Consider the following 26,460-nt stretch of genomic DNA (forward strand, 5'->3'; position numbering starts at 1 on the left):
TGAAAGTTGGGGCTTTGGTAAGAATGTAAGGTTATGCTAGGACTGAACAGAACTACCCATATCAAAGTACTTAGATGCAGTGCTGGAGATTAGCACAGTATCATCAGTAGTGTTGATTATTGATGGCATTACTATGGCTATGGTAATGATACTTCTGCAGACCTCAGCTTCCTTCTGGGTCATGCAGAAATAATGGGGCCTTTGTGACTTCCTGGTGATATGTTATAAATCTCTGGCCTCACTCAAATAACTCTGAGGACATTTGGGGCACTTTCTGAGTCCTCATTAGCTCCCTTACCTTGAGGAGTGTGGGTATCAAGGGCCCTCCAAAGGGCCCTACCCCACTTCAGCCCTACCCTAGGGCAGTCTCCAGCTGCTGCACGGATGCAGATGGGCTGTAAGTAGGTTTTCAGCAGCCCAAGCCTATAAACAAGTACTGCTGTCAATCCCCTCCACTTCCCGTTCTCTCCCCCTCTTCCTCTTAGTCTGAATTATCCTGGCTGTCTCTGTGGAGGCTTTAGGAGACAATAAAAAGGCATAAAGGAAACAAGGACAGAAGATTGGTCAGTCAATATTGTAGGCAAGAGTCTTTGTGGTGGTATTTGGTGGGGTGAAAGGCAGAGGTTATGGGGAGCACGGTGTCATTCACTTGTCCCCCCCTCCCCACTAGTAATCAGAAGGTGGCTCCGTCCCCACTGTCCCCTTCCCATCTCCTGGCTGCACTTGTCTAGAAATGTAAACTAGGTCATCATTTTCTCTCTCCTTTGGCTTCCTAGGTTTCTGGGTCCACTGCAATGACTCAAAGCTGGATGTATGCAGTGTCGAGGAAGTGTGCAAAACCCAGGCCTACATCCTTTTTTACACTCGAAGAACAGTTCAGGGCAGTGCAAGACTTTCAGAACCCCAACTCCGAGCTCAGGTGCAGTCGAGCAGCAAGGACGAAGGCAGAACTTACACATTCCCTTGACTGGGAGGCATGCATCCAAATGTCCTTACATTTTTCCTCGTGGGTAAGAAGGCTTGCCCTACGTAGTAACAGGTTACTGGGTTTGCCTCACTGGGCCTAGAGAAGACAATGCCAGGTGATTCCTGCCCTGTCAAAAAGTTGGTAGTCACTGTCTTTTGAAAACATTTGGAAATTCCCTCCTTTCATAAAACAAATCTAAAGGAGTAACTTCTATGAAGATTCTTTTGTCAGTTGCTTCTGGATAATAGAGGGACCTGGGGTGGGGGCAGGGGAAGGGGTCAAGTGGTCATCCAGCCAGGAGAGCAGCCATGAATGTCTTCTCTCTGTCACAAGTCCCCACTAATCAGAACCTCCTTGCGGCACTGCAGAGTACATGAGGAGGCCCCGGGCTGACAGCCGGTGGGAAGGATTGGTTCCGAAGTGGAAGGTAAAGTCACAGGATTTATTCGCACAAAAGTGGTAACCATCAGGGATACAGCTTGCAAGCTTCCTTTTTTAGGAGAGAACAGTTGGAGAGTGGAGTGAGGGGCATGGAGCAGACGTCCCCATGGCCAGTTGGAAGAAGGCTTTCAGAGCTGGGCTTCTCCCAAGCGGCTGCTGGCACCTCCTCACTCTGCACTGGTGAGAAGAGGGGGCCTGAACCAGTGCATGCTTGGTCTGTGCATGTGAAGCCATGGAGGCTCCGGACTCCCCGAGTCCTGGAGCAGGAGCCTGGCTCGGGTCTGGAGCCAGCACATGGTTTTGTCCAGATTGGTCTTTGGGTCAGTGGTCAGAAGCCTTCTCAGAATTCAGTGAGGGTTAATGGGGGTTGTCCCAATGCCTGCTGCCCCTAGGGTCTCCTCTGTGCTCTCCTGCACCTAACACATTGGTGCTCACAAGGTTTGGGAGCTTTCGCTTCCCTAGGGACTGTGTGTCTAGCTCTTGCTCATAACCCTTGCCTGTTCTCTTCCCACTCTGCTACTTATTCTTGCCTGCTGCTCTGGCCACCTGCCCTCAGTCTACGAGGGTACAGTGAGACTCCTTTTACTCTGCTATTAGTAAAAACACCTCTTTCAAATTCGCTCCACTTCTAAATGGAGTTGGAGTGTCCAGACAGAGGCACTACAGACCCTCATTCTCTTGTAGTGGCCTCTGCAGTGCCCACAGCCTCTCCCGTGAATAAGTAGCTGGTGTTCATGTGGTCACTTGAAGGGAGCAGACAGGGAGGGAGTTTAAGGGGTGGGGAACAGGGGCAGTGAGGCTGAAGGAGGCACGGTTTCCCAGGCACATCTGTAGCCGTTCCTGCTGCCCTCATCTGAGATGAGCTCTCCCTCCGGCAGGCCTGCCAGACATTACTGAGACATAGAAAAAAATCAGACAGAAAATGGCTCCCCTGACAGGGATGGTATGGCTAGATTTAAACTTGCTTTTTTACAACACTGTGAGGTTTCTGTACTTAGCTTTTATTTGGAAGCGATAATGTATAGCATTTTTGTGCTGTTTGGTTTTTACTGTCTACTGCGGGCTATTTTGTGAGCTTTGCGTGGCCTGCTCCTCTCCTGGACACTGTTTTAAAGTGTCCCGGTTGCCCATGCTGCCTGAGGTTGATATAAAGCTGTACCCTGAGGTCCACATTACCAAGATGCATGATGGTGATGATTTATTACCATGGTAGGAAAGCCCATTCAAAAACAAAGCCAAGTGTGCTGGTACACCTGGGAGGCCAGCACTTGCTAGGCTGAGGCAGGAGGATTATGAGTTTGAGGCTACACTGTGAGACCCTGTCTGAAAAACAAGAATAACAAACCATTGAGAGTGAAAAAGGAAACAAGACTGGATTGCAGCTCCTCTTAAACCCTGTGTTGTTTACTCTAGAAACAGAGAGAACTTGGAGGCAATGAATACATATCTGTCTGTCCAGAGGGGGAAACATTAATCAATATAAACACTTAAAGGAAAATTAGAAGGTTCTAATTCATTTTTTAAAAAAGGTCTTATGGCAACTATCAGCAAGACTGGTAAGCAAGTTAGGGAAATAAATAAAATAAATGTTTGGCTGACCTGAACACCCACACATGAGATTAATGAAATCACTTCAAATGGGTTGCCCTGAAACCAGCTGTGTCCACTGAACCACCCTCCTGAAGGTGCCACTGCAGCCACAGCTGCCACCTCAGGCCCCAGAAGCAGCAGCATGAGTTAGGGAGTTGGTGCTTAAGGAGGTCTCTGTGGCAGAAGCACTGTGCACTGTGTCTGGGCTGCTGTGCTGTGCCGTCTTCTGCCTCTGGTGTCTGCACAGCCAAAGCAGAGGGCTGTGTAGTTACATCACACTGAAACATTCTAAAGAGAAGAAGGAACAGATAGACCTTGACTAGTTGGCTCCAGGTCAAATGCCAGGTGCTGCTCTTCCAGCAGCAGTTTCTCTGTGAACCCTTTGTAATTGGCTGGTGTGTTTACTTACCACTATAGCCAGCCAAGATGAATACACCCCAGCCCTCAAAAACAATTTCTTACCTCAGTCTAGCCTGGCCCTCATGCTTGTGGCTGCCTCCAAGAGCGGCGCCCGTGCTAATGCAAAAGTAGCAGGGATACCTTTGGCAGCCAGGAACTGCAGCTCTCCTCAAATGGCAGGCAGAGCTCTTGCCAGCTTTAACCAGCCCCTCTGGCTGAAATGGGAGGGCAGTGCCACATGGTGAAGAACTTCTAGATGTCTCTAAAAATGTCATGAATAAAATTGGAAACTGTAGAAGTGTTCATGCGTCCTATGGACTCAACAGCAGAGTTTATTTTTGTTCACAATGTACGAGTTCCCTGCTCTGGCTATGCCTTCAGCTCCATCCACATTCAGGGGAAGAACCAATGAGGTGGACTGGTTGGCAGTGTCCAGAGTAAGCTGTGAGGTGGTTGACAGTAGTGCAGAATGAAAACTTGGGGCTGAGGGTGGGGGGGTGGGGGGGGGCAAGGGAGATCTGAAATTTGTTTTACTGATAAAGCTTTGTAAACTAATTTTATACAATTCATAAAATTTGGTGCCTTGTACTTAATTATGGATTGCATGCGATTGACAAGTTAAGGGGCAGGGTTCCTTTTGTTATGTCAAGTGGCAGATGGCTCTGTAGTGTTTAAAGGATATGTGCTATCAGATTTTATAGAACATTCTAATCTCTTGTGTATAAATGCAAATTGTTCTTACCAGCAAGTTCTAGAGTTTCACTGTCCATGACTGTATTTGTAATCATCCATCAAATGGCTGTCTTTCAAGGCAACCAACATACACTGTTGTTGTTCTTTGCCTCTTGTATATGCCAAACATTAATGCTAGCCTTTTCTGGAAGGTGACCCTTTCCTGAATGTGTCTCACATCCCTATCTGGGGTTGCAGCTTATGTGTGGAAGGGTTTCCAGCTAGTTGGGAGAGCCAAATGATCAGAAAAGCCTTTAGCAAAACCATGACTGAGGCTAGGCAATCAAGAGCAGTGGAATCTTCGTCAATTCTAGAGTCCTTCTGCACAGACCATCAGGAAGCAGTGTAGGAAATAATCCCCTACATGTGAACCTCAAGATTGTAAGACAAACCAGTACACTGTGTAATATGCAGAGTGAGTGATGCAAAAATGATGTCCCTGTCACCGCCACCCTCAAGACTTCCTGGGCAGATGCAACTGGGATGGTGGTAGGTGACTGTGGAAGGTAGCAAGACCAGTCTGTTGAGTTAGGGCTGTCTGTTCAGAGTCTGGTTCTTTCACTCCAACCAGAAGTTTCCTGCTGAGCTTGTGGGACTTCCCCAAAGGTGTTGACAAGCTCACCATTCAAAGCACACTTGGAAACTGGGTCCCTCAGCCTAGTTCCTGGACTATTTAGGTGAAGAGTTATATCTTTGGGGCGAAATTTCCCAGGGTCACTTGGTTTTTCACCAGCTAAGTGTGGGTCTCTCGGTGGTTCTCTTTTTGTCGGTGCTAAAGCGCCTTCTCAGGACTGTGAGCTTGGCTCCTCCACAACCCTACCTGCTCAGTCCAGAGCTATCACTTGAACCTCTGTGTGCTTGTCAACTCACACCTGGCTCTAACACACCGTAGCTTAGCAGCTGTGAGGCGAGCAGTCCCTTTTGTCAGCTCTGTCCATACTTATGCTGGCATGTTTCATTTAAAATACAGCTAGCTGCTGGCGAAGAGCTCATTTCTAGAGCACTTAGCTAGCGTGCTTGAGGCATGGGCTCCATCCAGCTCCGCTAACCCAGTTTAAATGAAACTGCCAAACCAGCATTATGGCTTCAAAAAGCAACAGTAAACGTTACTTGAAATTATACCTTAAATGTGGAATGAAATTTCATTTCAATTATACTTTTGAAAGCTATCATGTCTTAATTCTGTCTAGATTCTGGTTTCAACACAGAAATTTTTTTTTAACTAAATAGAACTACTCAGTTATAGGATCATATAGCATACTTTAAGGTTTCATTCTGTGGAAAAAAAAAAATCAGGCTGCTATTTCCGAGCTTAGCCAAGGTCATGTGGGGGTCTGCGTCTGTCATACGGCTTAGAAAGCCGCTTCCTCATCACCTTGCGGGCATTGGAAGTAATGGCTTCAAACCCAAGCCTTATCCTTGTATTCATATTCATGACCCTGCATCGTTGTCGTCATCCCCCCCCCCCCCCATCCCACCCTTTCTTTTAAGGCATGGTCTCACTGTGTAGCCCTGGCTAGTCTCGAACTTACTATGTAGACCACACTGGCCTCAGAGGTCCACAGGCTCTGGGATTGTGTGCCATGAGGCCCAGGTCTCTTAATGTTCTCTAAAACAAACTTCAGAGTATCTGTGACTCAGAATAAATTCTAGACTCTTGATTCATGTTAAGCCAATTCTAGGCCTGAATTTACTTATAGTTTCTCCTAGTCATCACATCTCACAGGTTCTACCTGATAAGCATTCACAAGAAAATGGCAATCCCCACCCCATATATGGCTAGGCATGTAGCTCAGTAGAGTGCTTGCCTGGCAAGCCTGAAGCTCAGAGTTTGACCCCAGCACCACATAAAACCAGGCACAGTATATAGCACACCCGTAATCCTAACAATTGGTTGGTTCAGGCAACAAGATAAGAAGTTCAAGGCCATCTTCAGCTATGTAGTTAAGTTTGAGGCCAGCCTGGGCTACAGATACCCTCCCTCAAAAAACAAAACAAGCAAAACTTTCTCAATTGCCCCCCCCTTTCTTTTGGTGGGTGTTTGGAGGTCAAATTCATGAGTTTTCTGCAGTGAGCTATGCTCCTAGGCCCCAGGAACTGACTGAATGAGATTTAATCTGCAGATCTAGGAAAGGGACAAGAAGTAACTCTCTCATGGTCATGCAGCTGTGGCCCAGTCACACTGACCCTTCCTCACTCATGCCGTCATCAAGACCAGCTCCGAAGGGGCCTTGGCACATAAAAGCAGTATTTATTTTTAAATGCCCAGTAAATTGACTAAAGAAAGCTATGGAGAGCCTATTTCTAGCACCACCTCATCTCATGGCCACAGGATTCTTCCCACACTGGCTCGTGCTCGAGACCACCCGACAGTGGCACTGGCATTAACCTTGGGTAGGAAGCTGCTCCCCCGCGCCCACTAACGAGTTTGCCTCCACCCACACGTCAGTGCCCTCTCCTGCCACCAAATCTGTCCCAACAACAGTGCCTCCCTAGTGCCTGGAAAAACCCACCCAGTGAATTCAAATACCAAACACCACCAAATGGCTTCCCCTAGGACTGCTCAACAGAAGAAGGCTGAGAATCGGCTTTGTAGCAGGTCTGCATCCCTGTGGAGTAGGTGGTTCCCTTTCAATTGCTTTTTTTTTCCTTTTCTCTCTTTTAAAAAGAGGCAAAACATCTCCATTACAATCTGTGTTTGGGGCTCATTCCTGTCTCTTGAGTGTGAAATACAAATCATGTTTTTTGATTTTTGTAAACCTGACTTTTTACACCTTGGTTTTGAAAGAAGTTTCTTATTAAAAAAATAAAACGTCTGTCTTTGTGTGCAGGCTTTATTTGAAATATTTTTTTCAAGAACCATCACTACTCCTCAGGACAAGGGCAAAGATCACCCTCTGCAGAAACTTGGGAACTGCACACAGAACTGTGCAGAAGCAACATCTCAGCTGAAGCTGGGGGCTGCCCAGGGGTGGAGGGGTGGGGTGGAGGTTCAGACAAGGAGAGCTGTCAACTTCAGCTGCCACCAGGGTAGTATCTCGTGGTCCAAGACAGCAGGCTGTCTTGGGAAGCTTGAGTACAACACAGGAATTCCATTATCTGCAACCAGATAACAGGTGGTATTAAAAATGGGAAAACACAAAAAGAAAACTGCTTTCTCCTAGAAATCCAAGGGTGAGGATTTACACCAAGTCTCTGCTACTATTGCTAGCCTCATCTTTTAGGAACCCCCCCCCCCCCCGCCCCGAAACAGGCAGAGACGGAGAGTTAAGTGCTTACGTGGCTACACCCCGGGCTGAGGGGCCATCAAGTCAATGTCACTCAGGTTCCTGGCCAGCCACACTCCGGCGGCAAAGAGTCCCAAATTGAGGATCAAGTTCCTGGGTAGAGAATATACTTAACACTGAAGTCACAGAGTCCCAAGAAGCTAATGACATACCATGGGAAGTTTCCCCTCAGCACCGCCTTTCGGAGTGATGATTGACACTTGATACAATGGTTTGTCGCCCAATATGCACGTGACGATTTGGAGTTTACATCTATTCCTAGCACAAGCAGAGCCAACTTAGCACTCTTCCAGGGCTAAAACACCTGTTTATGCGTTGGCAACCTCTTCCCTGCTTCCTAGGTCAGGGTGGCTTTTTTGGGGGGGCGGGGGGTTCGAGACAGGGTTTCTCATGTAGTCCTGGCTGTCCTGGAACTCGCTCTGTAGACCAGGCTGGCCTTGAACTCCCTGAGCTCCACCTACCTCTGCTGGAGTGCTGGGATTAAAGGCGTGCGCCACCACCACCCGACTAGGGTGACTTTTTAAAAATATTACATTAATTTGTGTGTATGTGTGCGATCGTGCATGTTGACACAGTGCAAGTGCGGAGGTCCGAGTACAGCCCGCAGGAGTTGGTATCTCCTTCCACCTTGCAGGGTCCCGGGGATCGAATTCACGTCCTCAGGCTTGGCAGCAAACGCTTTCACCCGCTGAGCCATCGCTACAGCCCAGGGCGACATTCTATATACCTTGAGAGCCACGTGACAGATTCTTTTGCCACCAGAACATTTTCTGAGCCTACGGCCTCAACAAAACACAAAAGACACCATGAGACCACTATGTTGTCAGTGAGGTAAAACCCCTGGGAATGCCAGCCTCACCAGGAAGGGAAATGCAAGTTTATGAGGGCCAGAGAGAAGCCAGCCTCGGTTACCTCCGGAAGTCGTTCCGATCGGTGGCGAAGCGGTAGACGCCGCGGAGCCAGTCTCCTACGTTGTCTGGAACCTCGGGGGCCTCGTTGGCCGAGCCGGAGGCGCTCACCGTCACCCCACTAGAAGCCATAACAGCACCGAGCACCTCCGCACAGGCTGCGCGCGGCGCACAGAGTCGGCGCAGGTCGATCGCGCAACTTCCGACCCTGCACTTCCGCCGGCCGGTGGTAACAAGCGAGAAGGCCCGCCCCCGGCGGCGCTTCCACCAGTTCAGAGAACTTGAAATCCAGGCCGGAGGTGGAGCCCCTGCTTGCTGCCCCACCTCCCGGTGCCTGGAGCCTGTTACCGTGCTGTTCCACCACTCCGTTAGTTTACGGGTGGGGCTATCCCAGCCCGTGGGGATAGGGGCTAGCTCACCCAGGAAGTTCTGGGTAGTGGTGTGTCCCCAAGAAAGTTTTCTTCAGGTTAGAGCGCGTGCCTGCCTTCAGTCTCGGGTCTTTTACACAGCACAGTCTTGTTATCCTGCTTCACAGGTCCCCCATGCCACTACCCTGATCTCTGGGCCGCGCCACTAACAAATGGTGCAGTGCTTCCTGGAGATGTCTCTGTCATCTGCCTGGAGGTTCTCCGGGGTCTTCCAGGGACCTGGAAGGCGCTGGCCGAAGAAAAAACCTTCGGGTTCCGACTCAGAGGAAGAGGAGCAGGTGGGGCAGGGGCTGTCCTCTTTGGGGTTTCTGGGCGTCTGTGGGCGGTCCTGCCTTTTGGACGCCCGGCTCGGTGTTTCTAGGGTGGGGCTGGCGACTGTAGAGGGAAGCGCAGCTCGGGAGGTGATTTTGTCATCCGAGGAGGCACAGTTCCAGCTGATGCTTGGATCGGGTCTTGTTTCCCCTGTTTCGGACCGGTTAGAGATGCCCATCTCAGAGCCCCCAAGTCCCAGTGCTAGAGGCGGGCCAGGGCTGCGTGCAGCCTCCCGCCCCGCCCCAGGCTGTGCCGTGCGCGCCGCCGCTGCCGCCCGCCTTCCCCAGGGGCCCCCGCCTCCGTCCACCAGTGGGCGACCGCGTCCCCCGCCCGGGAGCGAGTCTGGCGCTGCAGCCCCGCCGGGTGGGTTCAGGAGGCCTTCGGAGCGCGCAGGCCAGGGACGCGCGGTGAGAGCTACGGGCCCCGTTGCTCGCGTCTGGGGGTTGCGGTGGGAGGACGGGGCGCTGCTGGAGTGGGCAGGACAGCATGGGGATGGGACCAGGGGTTCCGACCCGGGAGATTACCCCCTTCTATGTTTAGCCTAAGCCGCCGCCCCTCCCCCTTTAGATCTGCACCGTCCCCTCCTTTACCAAGGGACGCCTGCCCTTCCAGTGCCCCTGAGCTAGAGCCTGCACTCTGGTAGCGGCTGGCGAAGCAGCTGGGGCAGCAGGGACTGCCCCCGGGCAGGGCATAACGTCCTGCACCCAGAGGCCCGGCGCAGTCTTGGCAGCAGAAGTGGTTCTCGTGCCAGCGCCGTCCCTCGGCCTCGGTGCAGCGCTGAGAGAAGATCAGCTGGGAGAGGTTGAGGAAAACGATTGATTCCTTCACTCATTCATTCATTCATTCATTCATCCACCCAATAACGACGCCTTATATCCATTAACGATTGGAGTACTTTGTCATTCTTGGATTCAGGGAGGGTGACTGGCTGTGGCCGGATCCTCTACGTAGCAGGTGGTACGGCCAGAAGTTGGGCCCCAGAGCTTCCCTGACTCCTGTCCCAAGGCTCCTACTGTCTTTAACGTTATGTTAGAATCTTTCTAGCATGTTCAAGCTCCGCACTGAGCATCGGCATAGTGATGAGACAAATATTCAAGAATCTAGAAATGTTCTGAGTCCAAACTAATTTAAGGACCTCTGCTTGCACTGGGGGGAGAGCAGCGGTAAAGGCAGCAGGTCCCACATGCCCGGAGCTCGAGAGAGAACACAGGGCAAGAGAGTGGCCCTGGCTATTTCCTAGTGCTCTCTACCCTGTTTCCCACTTCTTTTAGGAGACCTTACAGCCTGGGAAGGTGTTCCCTGCGCCCGCATTGCTTCCCCAGGGAAGCATTACCCTAATGTCTCCCCTGGGTGCTCTACCTGGTCACAAGCAGGACATCGAGGTCGCAAGAGCTCTGCATGATGGCGGCCACAGTAGAGATGCCCATCGTGGTAAAAGTAGATGAGGTTTATCAGGGCCTGACCACAGGCCTGGCAAGCAAAACAAGGTCTGTGCCAGCAGCACCGCTCACCAGCCCTGGCCGCAAACACCCCATACTCTCCTGGATTCAGCAGCTTCTTGCACTGCCAAAGTAGAGGAGGCACTGGGCTGGTCAGAAGCCGCTTCTCTCATGGCTCCTCAACCACAACCCCCAATCTGGTTGTTCGTATTGTGCTACAGGCCCATGTCCACCACAGAGGCCAACTCCCCAAACCTGGCTTTCCCCTTTCCTTAACATTTACCAAATCACTGATCCTGAAAACATTTCTCCACTAAACTCCCAAAACCCTTGCCGCAGAAGTGAAAGAGCAAAGGGTGGAAGAAGGGGAGGCTCGGGGCGGAGAAGGGAGAGACACTCCCTACCTTCTCACAGGTGTGTCCTTCAAGCTTGGGAGGTAGCAGGCGGGCCACCCCCTGCCCTAGGGATTTCTGCTTCCGCTGGGCACAGAAGAGTCGCAGTTGGGCCAGTTCCTCCTCCCCTAGGGCCAGACAGTAGCGCTCCTGCAGAAACAGGCCCCGAGCACCCAGACCTCGGTCAGCGCACCAATAGGATGCAAGGTTCTCTAAGGCTTAGATGCTGGATCAGAGGGAGGTGACAGGACCTTGGGACAGAACAGTGGACGTGCTCAGGAGGGAGGGAAGAGAACACAATTAAGGACTTAGTTCACTGTGTGCCAGGAGATGGCCGTCACTCAGGGCCACATAACACTTAGTACCATCACCAGACAGATACAGTGGCTCTGGTCCCCATTGAGCTAGACCTCAGTATCACTTTGACTTCTGTTTTCTCCGCTTCATAGATTGTCTTGCCTCCCCTAGTAAACTGTAAGCCTTTCACCTGCACGTGGTGGGGCCTCAATAAATACTAAACAACCATATTTCTACATTTGTGCATTCCATTCTTGATTTCAAATGCCGTTTCATGTCCATTTTCCCATTTGCTCTTGAGCTAATCACTGTGACAGGCAGAACACGTATTACTGTACCTGTTATTAGGTGTGGGAACTCAAGCTACAGGGAATTATTTCCTCCAGCTGCTGGCAGAACTGGGCCTTTTAGTCCTGTCTCCTGAATCCTAGACCAAGACTCTTTCTACACAGTACGTAACAAGGTGTGGAGAGAGAGCGAAGGAGGAGAGAGGGGAACCAGAGGAGTGACGCACATCACTGTCCTGTGGAGGAAGCTGCTGAAGAAGGGTCCGAAACCCAGGCCAGTTTGAGGCTTGGCTGATATCCAGGCAAGGCGGGCCCAGGCTTGAGCCTGGAGGAACCTGAGGAGAGACAGGAGGAGAAAGGGGGGCTAGGTTTCCCCCTTCCTTGTCCTTATCACTTTCCCTCCATCTATAGCAACTCCCAAGCGCCCCTCTCCACTTGGAGGGGAACCCTTCCTGTCTGTCACTAAGCAAGAACAGTAGGTCAGCTGGGCGTGGTGGTGCATGCCTTTGATCCCAGAACTCAGGAGGCAGAGGCAGGTGGATCTCTGTGAGTTTGAGCCTGGTCCACAGACTGAGTTCCAGGACAGCCAGGGCTACGAAGAGAAACCCTGTCTCAAAAAAAACCAAAAAAAAGAAAAAAGGCACAGTAGGTCCACTCCTGATCTGTGGTCTGCCTGGAAGGAACCCCCAAACCCCACTCCATGTATTTGAAGCTCTCCCATTCACTCACTCCCTGGGGCCAGTCCCTGACGACTCAGACAGACCGAGGAGGGGGGCTCTGGGTTTGCAGGAATGAATTCCTGAGAGGAGAACAGGTCTACAGAGTTAGGCAGAGCTGAGGGGGTGTGCATCCCGACAGTCCCACCCAGTGGGAGGCTGAGGCAGGAGGACTGAAAGTGCTGAAAAACAAGATCCTGCCTCAAAGTGGGGGAGAGGGACAGGGAACAGCAGGGTGGCTCAGCCCGAGTTGGCTCCTCTGGCCCCACACAGTGGAAGAACAGAGCTGACTCCTACAGGTTGTCCTCAGACTCCACACGTCAACACGGAACACACACACACACACACACACACACACACACACACACACACACACACACACACTAAGTATTTAACCAAGCTTAGGTTTTCTTGGTTGTTTGTTTGGTTTGAGACGGTGTCTCTCTGTAGCCCCAGGTAGCCTGGAACTTGATACTCAATATATAGACCAGGCTGGCCTTGTACTCACAGAGATCTGCCTGCATCTGCCTCCTAAGTACTGAGACTAAAGGTGTGCACACCACACCTGGCTAATAAAGGTTTGGCTGGGTTTTTTGTTGTTGTTGTTGTTTGTTTTTTTTAAACAGAAAGAAAAATGCAGACTATCTCCTGGTTGATAGAAGGCGAATGGGGGCCAGAGGCTGATAGGATGGTGGTCTCAGAAAGAGTGGGTCTCCTACCTGAACAGAGGTTTCCTCATAGCCCTCCACTGGCTGGTGGCCTGAGTCACCATCTGAGTTGACGGGTGGATCTGGCTCCCTGAACATAGGGCTGTCCTGTTGGAGGGAGCAGTCAGAATCCTGAACTGACATTGGTGGCGGTCTGCCTGAAGAAAAGCACAGGGACACCTCCTTCAGTGTGTCTGTCTTCCCAGCATGCCAGGCAATGCAAAGCGCTTCCCAGCATGCCAGGCAATGCAAAGCGCTCTACGAGTGCTGTCGCACAGGCCTGTCAATGGCCAGGGGACTCGGGTGGCATTGTCCCCATTTTACAGATGGCCAGGCTGGGGTTCAGAGAGCACTGATAGATACCCAAGGTCAAACAGCTGATAAGTGGCAAAGTCAGATCTTTGAGCCCCTGGGTTTGTGAAGTTCAAAATTCTTGGGTCTTGCAAAGCTGGGTGTCGCAGAAGAGGGGGGCCACATTCAAGGGACCATTTTGCTCTCTCGTGAGCCTCTGGGCAGGCTGGACCTCTCCTACTCACCTTCCCAGTCTTCCCAAGGTTCCTCAGTGAACCCTCCCTCCCTCCCTCCCTCCACACACCTGCCTCCTCACTACACCCTACTCAGGCCGCCTGTTTCCAGCTATGCACTTTTGGAGCCTGGCTGAAGCCTCCTCACCAGGAACTTTCCTCAGCTTCTCTGGCCTGCACCGATTCTCCCTGCTGAGTGCTCAAAGGAGCCCAGTGTTTCCTCATCTAGTCTAAATGCCTCAAAGGTACAAGAAAACTTGTCCACTCATTCTCTGTGATCAAACCCACAGCCTGCCACAAACCAGGCAAGCCCTCTTCCACCAAGCTATACCACCTGCCTTTAAAGCAATACAAGGTAGGGTGTCATAGCAACCAAGGCTAGCCTTGAACTCCTGATCCTCCTGCCTGGACCTCCAAAGTGCAGAAGTGCAAGGCATGGACCACCACACCCAGCTTTATAACAGCAGTGTTAGTGGATAGTCCTCGTGTACCTCTTTAGCCACAGTTAAAGTGGGGTCACAGTGTCTTTGGGTGGGACTATTGAAGTAGCGAAAAGATGGTCCCTGCTCTCGATGAGGTCGTGTGTGGGCTAGTGAGCAACAAATGTAACCAGAGAGAACAGGGTTCATGTGCATGTATTCTGGGTGAAGGGTTGGGTTGTGTGGGATGGTGATAGCCAGAGCAAACTTCTATGTTTATTCAGTGTCGGTGACTATTCTAGAAATTTCCATAATACGGTCCATTCTTACAGTCCATTGAAGCAGTTTCGTCTAAACGGTTTTACAGTTGAAAAACCAACCATCAACCAATCCATTGACCAATGAGCAAACTAGAAGGCTAAGTTTTTGGGGATTTGGGATGTAATCTACCTCAGAGCAGCAGCTAGGCTCAGGAGGACCAACAGTAAATCACTAGGCTTTGGGGTGTTGTGCAGGTTTCCTTTATAACCATCAGAGCGCCTCCCAATTCTAAACACCCCTTCAGTCCCCCTTCAGATGTCCAGTACCACCCTTCCCTCCTTCCTGGCTCCACACCCACCTGCTTCCTTCCTGTTAGTCCCCCCAGGTCAGGTTTCCTGTGGAAGGTGGCCAGAATGGACTGTCCACACTCAGGGGTAGGAACAGCCACACCCCTTAGCGGCACTGTTTCAGCTCCATTAACAAGGGAGGGGGTGGTTCCTGGGGCCCCAGAAGGGGACTTGTACTCTCTTCCAGATTAGCTCTAGTTTGCATGGAACTGTCTGGCACAGAAATAACTATCAGAAATCAGACCTCTACCCATCAACCTTCCTGTCCCCTGCCACAGAGCAACCTAATTCATCTCCAGCTACCATTGGACCCCCTCTTACTAATATGCTGGTTTCCTCTCATAATTCCCTCCTCTCTCCTTTCAGGTAAAAACAGGCCAAACACTGGCTCCCGCCTCTCGCCCCAGATGCAACCAAGCTCAGGGGTTCGGCCTCCCCAAACAACACCTATTCTTGGAAGGATGAGCCCCAGAGGCCCCAGGGACTGGAGAGCAGTAGACACGGGAAGGTGTCCCTGAACCAGAGGGAAAAGGGAGGGGCGTGTACATTTTCATAAAGTGGCCTCTCGACAGAGCCCCAAAGTTTCCCTAGGACTTTGCAGGTGCACCCGCGGGGCGGAGGCTCGACGTGTGCTTACCGAGTTCGCTTGGGGTCCCTGTCTAGCTGCTGGTTTAGGAGTGGGGACTCAAAGACTCTCCGGCAGGGGTCTCAGAGTGGCCAAGTGCAAGCGCCCGCGCCGTTCTGGAGGGACCCGACGTCCGGCCACGGCCCCAGTGGTCCCGACCAAATGGGTGCTGCAGCCTGAGGAAGGCGCTCGCGGGTCTCAGGGCGGGAAGGGCGCAGGTTTCCATGGACTAGGCGACGCGATGCACCACCGCCGAGCCGCCAAGGGTCGGAACCTCTCGGCCCGCCCCCGACCTCAGCCCCCGCCCCCGGCCTCAGCCCCGCCCCCGGCCTCAGCCCCGCCCCCGGCCTCAGCCCCGCCCCCTCCGTCCCCAGCGGTCCCTCGCTCCTTTCCCTCCGGGATTCCGAAGCCTGCCCCGCTTCAGTCCTCCGCTCCGCTATCTTTCGTGACTCTCTTCTGCTTGGGAGACTGCCGGTCCCTCGGGTCCCCGCCCCACCCCGCGCCCGGCCCCTTCTCAAGACAGGCCACGCCCCTCGGGAGTCCCAGGCCCCGAGCGCCCTCTGGCGTCTGCGCATGCTCTCTGCCCCCGACTGCAAAGTCCTCCAAAGGGACCTTCTAGGCTGCCTGCCGGTCGCCCCCGCTCGGGTCGGCCGGCCCGCAGCGTCTCGTTGGTGCAGCCGGCGACCTCCGACCCCGCGGGAGCGGGGCGGGGCGGGGCGGGAGGCCTTAGCTGCGGGCGGGCGGGCGGGCGGCGGCTGCTGCAGCGGGACCCGGGAGCGGGGCCCGGCGCCGCCCGGGCAGCGGGGCGATGTGAGTCGGGGCGCGGCGGGGCGGGGACCAGGCGGCTCTACCGAGGCCGTGTCGTGCCTCGCCGCAGTCTCCGCTCCTACCCGAGAAAGCCCCAAGCGGGCGGGCTAGCGGCGGACCCGGGGGCTGGGGGCGGGGATGCAGGCTCGGAGCGCGGCCGCGACCTCCGCAGTCCGTCTGGGTAGCTAGAAAACCTGTAACCAGTTCTGCCTTTCGCTCCCCAGACCCCACCCTCTCCCCTCCCCCTGGTTACACCTTCGGGTCTCCAGGATCCGGCAGAACCACCGCCCTCCCCGCACTCACTCTCCCAACCCCCTGAAATACCCACAGACACATCTCGTTCTCCCCTCAGTGGCCCAAAGGCTTCCGCAGTCACCGTCCTGAAATTCCTCAGCCTTTTCATTCTCTCTGCACCATGCCCGAATCAGAATCCTTGCCCATCTTCTCCCAAGGCTTCGTATACATTTTCAGACCTCATACCTCCATCTAATGCCTGCTCCCAATCCTACCTACCTCAGACCGGAGCCTCCCCGCCCCACCCAATGTAATCCCACTCAGTGGGTTATCTAATAATGTGTTGATATCTGGGAGTCGGAAAGGTGCACCCCCCTCCCCCATTGTGCATCCAGTAGCTCTTGGCTTCACATCCCTTCCCAACACCCTGTTGATAGTTTAAGCCCCCACGGTCTTTTCAGTACCTGCCTTTAGCCTGCACACACACCCTTCAGCCTGCTTCCTCCTTCCAAAGAATTAGCCAGACCAAGAATGTGGGGTTCTTTTACCTAAGAGTTGCGCAGGGGGTGCAGGGCTGGTGGGGGAACACTGGGAAGTACTGGAACAGAAAGGAGGGATTTCAAGAGTTTTCCTCTGAGTCCTGGTTTGTTGATTCATCTACCTGGAGCTCAAATAATCTGAAAATCTGCCTCTTGTTGTAACTGGCCTTTCTGACAATAGGAACAGAAAGTCCAGCTTTCAAATGGGAAGTGCTTTCTTTATTAATACCTACTTCTGGAAGTTACTTCAACTAGAACTCCCATAGTTGCGGATATTTCCTCAAAGAGGGGGGCAGAAGTTAGAGATGGTGGAGGGAGAATGACAGAGCCCCCCCCCCACACCCAGATATGTCATAGCAACAAAACATTCTAGAACGTTGGTTTTCAGTCTTAAACAGGTGCTTTTACTGAACTAGCATATTGTTATATTGCTCTGAGAAAGAAAACTTTTTGTAGGATTAAAATTCTCTGCACGGTCAGATGATGGTCAGAGTGGTACTTGTACCAGGATTCACAGGGGACTTCAGTGGAGAGTTCCTCGTCATTGGTCCTCGGGCTGAGAATTGGTGGTCCTTTCGTCTGAGATATGGGTTCATTGGTCTTTCTAGTAGGACCTAGGACCCATTAGGACCCAGACCAGATAATGCAGGTGGGATACGCTGATAAGTGTTTCATGAAGAGTTGGGGCTGAGGATAGGTTTCCATTAATGTCTGGTTTCTGTCTCCTGTGCTAGGTGAGCCCCAGGTGTGACCCACAGGGATCCAGGTGACTTCTCTGCAGACTCTTTGCCATGACATCCCACCAAGGACGAGGGGAGTAAAGTGGGAATCCTTCCCCATGCCCCTCCCATGGTCGGCTCCCCAATGGCCTGGGTGAGGTAAGAACTGGGACTAGGTGTCACTCTTGGAGAGTGTCTTGGGAGGAATGTAGGGAACAGGTCAACGGGTTGTTCCAGGTTCTTCCACAGCAGCAGAAGTTACTGGATAATCCACAGCCTCATGGCTTTTTGCAGCAAAGTGAACCTCTTTAAACTGCTGGCTGGGCCTAGAGTGTCCCTCCACAGCAGAACACTTGTGTAGCGAGCGCGGAGAACGGGATTGGAGTTCCCACACAAGACCAAAACAACAACAAAACCTCTTGTTGGGATCTGTCCAAGTATTTCTTGTTCCCTCAGGTCACAAAGGTCTGAGTGGTTTCCTCTCCATATTAAGGCAGAAACCTGTCTGTCGAGACATGTCATCCAATTACCAGTATCCTGAAGGGAAAAGCTGGCTAAGGTCTCTAATCTCACTTGGTCTTTGGGAAGAAAACTCAGCATTTTGTTAGTTGTTTTAGTTTTGGAGTGCTGGGAATTGAATCTGGTGCCTCATATAAAGTATCTACCCCTGAGCTACATGCTCAGTCCCAACATTTTTTTTTCCTCAGTGAAGAAATGCCTAATCAAGGTTTTAAAAAAATCATGCTAGTTTGAGCCCAGCCTGGTAGTATGCGCTCTTACCCCCAGCACATGGAAAGTAGAGACAAGAAGATCGCTGTGAGTTCCAGGGTTCAGTCATTAAGGGTGGGTTTGTTCTCGATGGTGGCGGTGGTGGTGGTGGTGGTGGTGGTGGTGGTGGTGGTGGTGGTGGTTTGGTTTTGTTGTTGTTTTGTTTTATCTTTTGGTTTTTTGAGACAGGGTTTCTCTGTGTAGCTTTGGAGCCTCTCCTGGATCTCACTCTGTAGACCAGACTGGTCTTGAACTCAGAGAGATCCGCCTGGCTCTGCCTCCCTAGTGCTGCAATTAAAGGCGTGCGCCACCACCACCCGGCTCACTGTGTTTTATGATCATAGTGTAGCAACAGTTTACTTGAAGAGAATATCAGAAATACTAATTTCCGGTGGATAGTGGGGTGGGGCAAGGGAGGAAAGATAGAGCATGGACGGAGTGGAATGGGTTGGTGAAAATGAGGAAAAGAGAAAGTACCAAGATGGTGTCTGGAACACCCAAGTGATACCGTGTTTGGTGAATCCAAATGAGGACCTCAGGCCGTCATACCGCGGAGGCAGCCACTCCCCGAGCCCTGTCACAGCCATGCTGCCTTTCCAGCTCAAGACTCCATCCATATCACTCCACGGGTCAGAATCCCGTGTGTTTTCCAGGGCCAGACTGACCGTTAACCTCTGAGAAGCTTGCCGTCCCCCCACTGCAGGAATTCTTAACTCTTTGTAACTTGAATTAATGTTTACCCCAAGCGTGTTTGGCTGTGGATTGAGAGAGGATTCCCTCAGGGTGTGTCTGTGTCACGCGGCCTCTCGGCCAGAGGACATGCTCACCGTGCAGTGTTCTGCTGAGGGCTGCTTGGCGGGGGTACTGGTGACCTGCTCATCCCTGTCTCTCCCTAGGGTGGATAGGCTGCTCTGACACCATGGGGAGCTGCTGTAGCTGCCTGGACAGAGACAGCGTGCCACACAACCACCCTACCAAGTTCAAGGTACCCAGAGCCTCGCCCCACCTGAGTTCCCAGTGGCCTGCTCAGTTTAGGCCTCCGGTATCTCTAGGGAAGGGGAGAGAACAGGCTGTGGTCCGGGACTCATTAAGGCGCCTTGTGCTTGGCTCTGGCTTCTGAGGTAGTTTGGGGGGGGGGGGGTGCTAAGCTTTCTTTTTTATTTTTGGTTCTCTACGCTCCCCACCCCTTACCACCAAGAATAATGTGTTTTAAAGAGAGCATGCATCCCCCAAAGAAACCATAGTGGTGTTTCACTGAACCTTAGCTCGCACATCCCCTAGGAGGTGCCTTCTCCTCACACTGGGGTTTCTGGGGGCCAGTGTTTCTCCTTCCCGACTGGAGAGGGAGCCCTCGGCAGGCTTGCACAGTTGGAGGTTGGAGGCTGGCTGTATTTGTTCTGCCTTGGGCCTGTCAGCAAGTCTTCCTCGTGGACATCCTGGCCTTTAAGTATTGAGCCCCAGGAAGTCCTTGAACATTGAACAGCTAGCCACCTGGCCTTGGAGGTCAACAACCTCCTTGCTGTCTGTGCAAATGACAGAGAACTGTCATGAGCCGTGGCACTGCTCTGTGTGACCCAAGGGAGCCAGGTACCTGTGGTAAGGCTAAGAGCAGCTCAGTCTCCTGGCCCTAGCCCTGCAGGACACTGCCTCCCAGTGGCTCCGACTTCCCGGGTTCTCTACTGACCCTGGCTCCCCTCTCCCTCCAGGTGACAAACGTGGATGATGAAGGGGTGGAGCTGGGCTCGGGGGTGATGGAGCTCACCCAGAGTGAGCTGGTGCTGCACCTGCATCAGCGGGAAGCCGTGCGCTGGCCTTACCTCTGCCTGCGACGCTATGGTTATGACTCCAACCTCTTCTCCTTTGAGAGTGGCCGCCGCTGTCAGACGGGCCAGGGTGAGTACCCGCTCTGCCTCCAGGACAGGGACGTGGATTGGTTATAGAATTGGAGAACGGCCCTTAACATCCTGCCCTCAGACATCAGACTTAGTGGTGGTGTTCAGAGCAGGGAAAAGCCCAGCCAGGGGCCCACAGCCTGTTTTATGAGAATCACATGGACCCAGACCAGTACTCTCCACTCCTCAGTCACTGCTGTTCCTCCTGGGAGCCTTTGTGGGAACACTTGTTGCACAATCCATGAAGTAGCCAGTGCTCCTAGGCCAGAGCCTACCTAGGAAAGACAAACCACTCTTCCCATTGGTGCCATGGTTCCAGGGTCCCGCTGCCCTTGCGCTAAGGAAAACACCTTCTGAGCTGCCATGTCATACCCCCTGGGCCCATACATAGTGAAGAGGGGTCAGGTGGGAGACTGGGTGTGCTACCATGTCATGCCCCCTGCCCATACACAGTGAAGAGGGGTCAGGTGGGAGACTGGGTGTGCTACCATGTCATGCCCCCTGCCCATACACAGTAAAGAGGGGTCAGGTGGGAGACTGGGTGTGCTACCATGTCATACCCCCTGGGCCCATACATAGTGAAGAGGGGTCAGGTGGGAGACTGGGTGTGCTACCATGTCATACCCCCTGCCCATATACAGTGAAGAGGGGTCAGGTGGGAGACTGGGTGTGCTACCATGTCATACCCCCTGCCCATACACAGTGAAGAGGGGTCAGGTGGGAGACTGGGTGTGCTACCATGTCATGCCCCCTGCCCATATACAGTGAAGAGGGGTCAGGTGGGAGACTGGGTGTGCTACCATGTCATGCCCCCTGCCCATATACAGTGAAGAGGGGTCAGGTGGGAGACTGGGTGTGCTACCATGTCATGCCCCCTGCCCATATACAGTGAAGAGGGGTCAGGTGGGAGACTGGGTGTGCTACCATGTCATGCCCCCTGCCCATATACAGTGAAGAGGGGTCAGGTGGGAGACTGGGTGTGCTACCATGTTATACCCCCTGCCCATACACAGTGAAGAGGGGTCAGGTGGAAGACTGGGTGCTCTGGACTGACTGGCTTGGGATGGAGATCTGGGGAAACAGGATCTTGGGTCTCTCGTATACAGATTAACCTTCAAGAGCCCGACCTTTGTCTGCCATCACCTGTGGGCAGTGGAAGGCACTGGATCCCTGACATGTGCCCTCTGCAGCCGAGGTCAGGGCAGCAGTGGAGTGCACTGGATCCCTGACATGTGCCCTCTGCAGCCGAGGTTGGGGCGGCAGTGGAGTGCACTGGATCCCTGACATGTGCCCTCTGCAGCCGAGATCAGGGCAGCAGTGGAGTGCACTGGATCCCTGACATGTGCCCTCTGCAGCCGAGATCAGGGCAGCAGTGGAGTGCACTGGATCCCTGACATGTGCCCTCTGCAGCCAAGGTCGGGGGCAGAAGGTTGCTCCATTAGGTCTGGGCTTGCCTGTTAGGTCCAGATGTGGCTCAGCACAAGGAGTCCTTAGGATTGTGCTGCAGGTGAGCAGAGGTAGAGGAGATCAGTGTCTCTCCTGAGACAGCGACAAACCAGTGAGTCTCCGGGTTGCCTGTTGTGAGGCCCTTCCCCCTCCCCTCATCCCTGTAGTTCCTGGGTACAGGAAAGCATGGCATGTGAGCAGAGAGGTGAGGCGGGGCAGTCTTGCTCCTGGTGAGGTTGATCGACGCTTGGCACCTGAAACGGCTTGTCCTAGTTCCCAGTGCAGGGCTTCTCCCGATACCAGGCTTTCTCTGACCCCCCCTCCCCCCGCTCCCCCCACACACCCTCCTCCCTCCTTCCCTCCCTCCCTCCCTCCCCTCCCTCTCCCGCACCCACCCCTTTCGTGATGGTCTTGTTATATATGGCCTTCACTGGTCTCCAGACTCAAGTGTCCGGTCCGTCCCAGTGCTGGGATCACAGCAGGTGTCGCTGCCTCTTTGTGTCTTTTCCAGCTTTTACGTTTCCTGCCGGGATAGCCCTTTCTTTCCTCCCCATCGTTCTCATTCTGTTTCTACAAACTTGTGTTACCCTATGCTAGGGCTAATGGAGAACATTGTAATGGTAATACAGTGTTCATTGTCCATGTTCCCATTTAACTGTATTTATCATTATGTGACTGTGTGCTGAGGGTTAAACCCAGAGCCTGTATGTGCGAGGCAAACGTTTTACCATAAATTCCACCCCTCCTCCTGGTTTTTTGAGACAGAGTTTTAATGGGTAGCTCAGGCTAGCCCTGAACTTTGTGACTAACTGTGAGTGTGTGGTGCCATACCTGGTAATGTCTACCATTGCCGTGGATGTGTGCATAAGGTGTCCCTGTAGCTTCTCCTGAATCCCGTGATCCTGTGTTACAGAGCTCCAGGCTAGCATCTTCAGAGCCATTGAATTCCAGGTGCTCAGCCCAGTCCTCCCACTTTGGGGACAGACTGGACTTGGAAGGGCTTAAAAGGCCAGCTGCACTCAGGAGCCACAGGACTGCCTTGCCCTGTCTCTCTTCAGCTCTGCCCATCTTTTCTTTTTGCACAAGAACCCAAGCTCTGTGAGTGACCTGTGTGCAGAGACAGGAGGCCTTTGCTTTCTGACTAGCCTTTGGGCTGAATGTTCTGTGAATGATCTGGGAGTAGGTCAGACCCAACTGTCCTTAGAGAGCCGTGAGGTGGATTTGGCTACTTGCTGGATGAAGCTTACTTTTCCTGAGGGGCAGGGAGTGGTAGGAACAGGAAGATAGGGCAACTCTCTGTGGTTTCCCTCACCCCAGAAGGCATCCATCCTTATGAAAACATCTGTACCTTGGAGAATATGGCTGCAGTGCTGGGTCTTGGGATGATAGTAGTGGGTAGTGGAGGAGCCAGATGCTTTGGGTTTCCCCCGTCTGGGGTTCTGGGATGCCCCTGGGACAAACGCTCAGGAAGGGAGAAGCACCAGTGTGGGACTGGAGTCAGGGATGGTTCCTTTTGACTAGTCAATCAGGGGTGGGAGGAGCCTCATTACCTTTTTGCCTTCTCCAGGGATCTTTGCTTTCAAGTGCTCACGGGCAGAGGAAATCTTCAACCTGCTGCAGGACCTCATGCAATGTAACAGCATCAACGTGATGGAAGAGCCTGTCATCATCACACGTAACAGCCACCCCCAAGAGCTCGACCTCCCTCGAGGGCCCTCACAGCCCACTGGTGAGGAGACCCCCACCCCAGGAACCCTAGTGTATATACTCATGAGCACAAGTCTAGGAGGCCCAAGTCAAGCTAGCAGGTAGGGGACAGCTGGATTGAGCCAGCTTTTCTGGACGTTCAGCCATCATCAGAACCATTCCTGAGGATGGATCAGCCCTGGGCAGGGCCAATTGGGTGACTCAAGCTGGAGCTGCAGAGTCCTGGGCCTTGGGTCGACTAATGGTTGAGGAGCAGACAGGAAGACGTTGGGTTGCCATAGAAACAGCAGTCTGGAGCTTTTTGCTTCCTCCTTCTGTCTCCTGGGCTGGGTTACATACAGCATGCACCTCTCCTGGCTTGTGGGTGCAGCCCTCTCTGGCCATGACTGTGTAGAGGTTCCCACAGTCTGTGCTTGCTGGGTTACTGAGTCAGACCGCACAGCTGCTATTGCTCTGCGTTCTCTGGCCTGGGCTGTGAGGACCAGAAGGGATAGAAATGGCCCCTGTGTTTGTGGAGTTTCTGTGGTGCTCACTGGCAAAACTTGACTGGGGTCATGGGATGGTCCAGGGGTGGTGACAGGTGTACCTTCAGTGTTTAAAGGAAGGCTGTGATAGAGTAGGAGACTGGGTTAGCCTCCTGATGGCTTCACAAGGCAGGGCAGGGTTCGATTGCAGAGGTAAAGGAGAATGAAGGACTTCCAGTTCAGTGTGGTTAGTCACAATAGGGGCCTTGAGAGTTGCAAGGCCCCCCACAAATGTGTGCATGTGATTGTAAATGATTGTCAAGTGATTCCCATACCTCTCCCCTTGCCTGCCACCTCTAGGCTACACTGTCTCCAGCCTCTCCAATGGCTGCCCTGGCTGCCCTGGAGAGAGCACACGGTTCTCCGCTCCCCGCCGACCCTCCACAAGCGGCCTGCGACACTCCTCGCTTGGAGAAGAGTCCACCCACACCCTCATTGGCTCCGATGAGCAGGTGTGCACGTGGTGGGCTGCACTGTAGGTGGGGATGGTGTGGGAATTCGTGGGAGTCCAGCTCCGACCTGTGGAAGGGTTCTTGGGGGGAAGAGAGAGGAATGAGGAAGTATTCGATAGAAATATAGACGTAGATGGAGAGAAAGACAGAGACACAGGATAGCTTCGGGAGGTCTTACTAGGAAGCCTCTGTGGGCTCCCACAGGATGGAGCCTAGGAAAGATTGTGGGAAGGAACAGAAACTCAGTGGGCCCCTTTCTACCCCAGAAGGGTGGCAGCGTGTTGGGAGCAGAACGGGCAGGCCTCAGAGAGAGGGCCTTCATTCTGGCCAATCCAGGGCTGTTGTGAAGTCTGTGGTCATTGCTGTTTCTTCTCGAAGAAACCCCAGCATAAAACTTACAGTTGTCAGGGATGGACGAGCTCTTGCAAAACAAGACCCCATTGCTGGGAGCCCAGATGGAGAAGGAACCTGGAGGCAGCAGAAGAAACTGGCTCTTTTCCTGTCCTCTCTCATGCTGTCCCTCTGCCTTCCCCTTCCTCCCAGTCCTTGAATACACTGTTTGACTTGACTTCTTTCCCCTGCAGTCCCACACCTATGTCAACACACCCACTGGCGAAGAAGACCACCGCAGGAGTCGCCACTGCCTGCAGCCACTGCCTGAGGGCCGGGCACCCTTTCCACCACAGACCCGGGGTTCCGACCAACGGGACCCACAGGTGTTCTTGCAACCAGGGCAGGTCAAGTTTGTGTTGGGCCCCACCCCTGCTCGGCGGCAGGTGATGAAGTGTCAGAGCCTCTGCCCCAGCATGCACGACCCTCCCCATCACAACAACAACGAAGGTCCTTCTGAGTGCCCAGCCCAGCCCAAATGCACCTACGAGAATGTCAGCGGGAGCCTGCGGCCAGGGGCTGGCTGGAGACTGAGCCCGGAGGAGCCAGGGTGGAGTGGCCTGGCCCACCGTCGGGCTGCCCTGCTGCACTATGAGAACCTTCCCCCGCTTCCCCCTGTGTGGGAGAGCCAAGTCCAGCAGCTGGGCGGGGAGGCTGGGGATGATGGGGACTCCAGGGATGGACTTACACCATCCTCAAATGGCTTCCCCGATGGTGAGGAGGATGAAACCCCACTACAGAAACCCACCAGCACCAGGGCCTCTGCCCGTAGCCACAGCAGCTTCCCTGTCCCACTGACCCGCCGCCGCCGAGGCTCCCCAAGGGTCTTCAACTTTGATTTCCGCCGGCCAGGCCCTGAGCCCTCAAGGCAGCTCAACTACATCCAGGTGGAGCTTAAGGGCTGGGGCACAGACCGTCCCAAGGGGTCCCAGAACCCCTCGGTATCTGGAGCTCCTGGACCCACCCCACACCCTGCTCGCAGCTCAGACTCCTATGCCGTGATTGACCTCAAGAAGACCGTGGCCATGTCCAACCTGCAGAGGGCTCTGCCCCAAGATGACGGCACTGTCAGGAAGACTCGGCACAACAGCACCGACCTGCCTCTGTAGACCCGTCTCCACCTGCCTCTGCTCCTGCAGGGGGACCTCCACCTCACCCAGCAGCCCAGGACTCACGCCGCTTGGCAGAAGACGCGGGTGGACCAGATGTTTCCCTGCATTGCTGGAGTCCCCAAAGACGTCAGCCACTGAGAGTCCAGCTCCCCGAGCTGGGGAGGGGAGCGGGTGAGCTGGAGGGAGGGGGCCAGGGTGTGAACTGTGAAGGGTTCCCAAGGTTGCATTTGCACCCTTCCCAAATGTCCATTTGTCTAGTCTGTCAGCTGTCTGTCTGTCTGTCTGTGTGTGTTTTCTTCTTTTCTTTTTTCTTTTTTTCTTCTTGGTTGGAGTTTTGAAACATTTTGTACCTGATGATTTTATTTATCAGTTTATTTTTCTATTTATTGTTTAAATGTAACTTAACATATTTATTATTAATATAATTATTTTTAAATTCCGCCTCAGTGAGAGCGGTCAGTTGTGCTGTCTCTCCTGGCAGGGGTCTAGAGAGCGGACCGGGCAGGCCTCAGAGAGAGGGCCTTCATTCTGGCCAGTCCAGGGCTGTTGGGAAGTCTGTGGTCATTGCTGTTTCTTCTCGAAGAAACCCCAGCATAAAACTTAGAGTTGCCGGGGATGGACGAGCTCTTGCAAACAAGACCCCATTGCTGGGAGCCCAGATGGAGAAGGCTCCTGGAGATGAAACTCACCTCACAGGCTAGCCTGGACCAGGGAGAGGAGGAGAACCATTTCCCAAGACTCCTCTGCAGCCCCTCAGGGAAGCCCTAGGGACTACTGCCATCTCTTAGTATG

At 53.2% G+C, this 26,460-nt stretch overlaps 4 protein-coding genes across 18 annotated transcripts in view; 2 read left to right on the forward strand and 2 right to left on the reverse strand.

Moving 5' to 3' along the window:
* Usp49 (ubiquitin specific peptidase 49) overlaps positions 1 to 6,945 on the forward strand; it is an 80,474-nt gene extending 73,529 nt beyond the window's left edge. For 11 of the 12 annotated variants that reach the window (XM_052745537.1, XM_052745542.1, XM_052745535.1 and 8 more), the window contains one exon: positions 777 to 6,945. In XM_052745537.1, coding sequence (XP_052601497.1) covers positions 777 to 1,067 — 291 coding nt within the window. In that variant the 3' untranslated portion in view covers positions 1,068 to 6,945. The remainder of the gene's footprint in view (positions 1 to 776) is intronic. The other variant, XM_052745546.1, reaches the window with a different exon arrangement.
* On the reverse strand, positions 6,946 to 8,769 carry Tomm6 (translocase of outer mitochondrial membrane 6). The gene is made up of 3 exons (XM_052745558.1): positions 8,329 to 8,769; positions 7,409 to 7,509; positions 6,946 to 7,228 (listed from the first exon to the last, which is right to left on the reverse strand). Exons 1-2 carry the CDS (start codon positions 8,454 to 8,456, stop codon positions 7,413 to 7,415), a joined length of 225 nt encoding a protein of 74 aa, XP_052601518.1. The 5' UTR covers positions 8,457 to 8,769; the 3' UTR covers positions 6,946 to 7,228; positions 7,409 to 7,412.
* On the reverse strand, positions 8,674 to 17,306 carry Prickle4 (prickle planar cell polarity protein 4). 3 transcript variants are annotated; one of them, XM_052745552.1, is made up of 7 exons: positions 16,214 to 17,306; positions 12,915 to 13,060; positions 11,707 to 11,814; positions 10,908 to 11,045; positions 10,424 to 10,627; positions 9,655 to 9,856; positions 8,674 to 9,214 (listed from the first exon to the last, which is right to left on the reverse strand). In XM_052745552.1, the coding sequence occupies exons 2-7, from the start codon at positions 13,044 to 13,046 to the stop codon at positions 8,898 to 8,900; spliced, it is 1,101 nt and encodes a 366-aa protein (XP_052601512.1). In that variant the 5' UTR covers positions 13,047 to 13,060; positions 16,214 to 17,306; the 3' UTR covers positions 8,674 to 8,897. The 3 variants fall into 3 exon arrangements, with proteins under 3 accessions (XP_052601512.1, XP_052601511.1, XP_052601513.1); XM_052745551.1 differs by lacking the exon at positions 16,214 to 17,306 and adding an exon at positions 15,091 to 15,376; XM_052745553.1 differs by lacking the exon at positions 16,214 to 17,306 and adding an exon at positions 14,465 to 15,058.
* Frs3 (fibroblast growth factor receptor substrate 3) lies at positions 9,097 to 26,108 on the forward strand. 2 transcript variants are annotated; one of them, XM_052745549.1, is made up of 7 exons: positions 9,097 to 9,471; positions 17,393 to 17,536; positions 19,042 to 19,130; positions 19,852 to 20,038; positions 23,051 to 23,212; positions 24,015 to 24,166; positions 24,751 to 26,108. In XM_052745549.1, exons 3-7 carry the CDS (start codon positions 19,065 to 19,067, stop codon positions 25,663 to 25,665), a joined length of 1,482 nt encoding a protein of 493 aa, XP_052601509.1. In that variant the 5' UTR covers positions 9,097 to 9,471; positions 17,393 to 17,536; positions 19,042 to 19,064; the 3' UTR covers positions 25,666 to 26,108. The 2 variants fall into 2 exon arrangements, with proteins under 2 accessions (XP_052601509.1, XP_052601508.1); XM_052745548.1 differs by lacking the exon at positions 9,097 to 9,471 and adding an exon at positions 15,817 to 15,888.
* Positions 26,109 to 26,460: the final 352 nt, after the last annotated feature.

Source organism: Peromyscus californicus, unplaced genomic scaffold, assembly GCF_007827085.1.
Source record: "Peromyscus californicus insignis strain IS unplaced genomic scaffold, ASM782708v3 Scaffold_19__1_contigs__length_69161282, whole genome shotgun sequence".
NCBI lineage: Eukaryota > Metazoa > Chordata > Mammalia > Rodentia > Cricetidae > Peromyscus > Peromyscus californicus.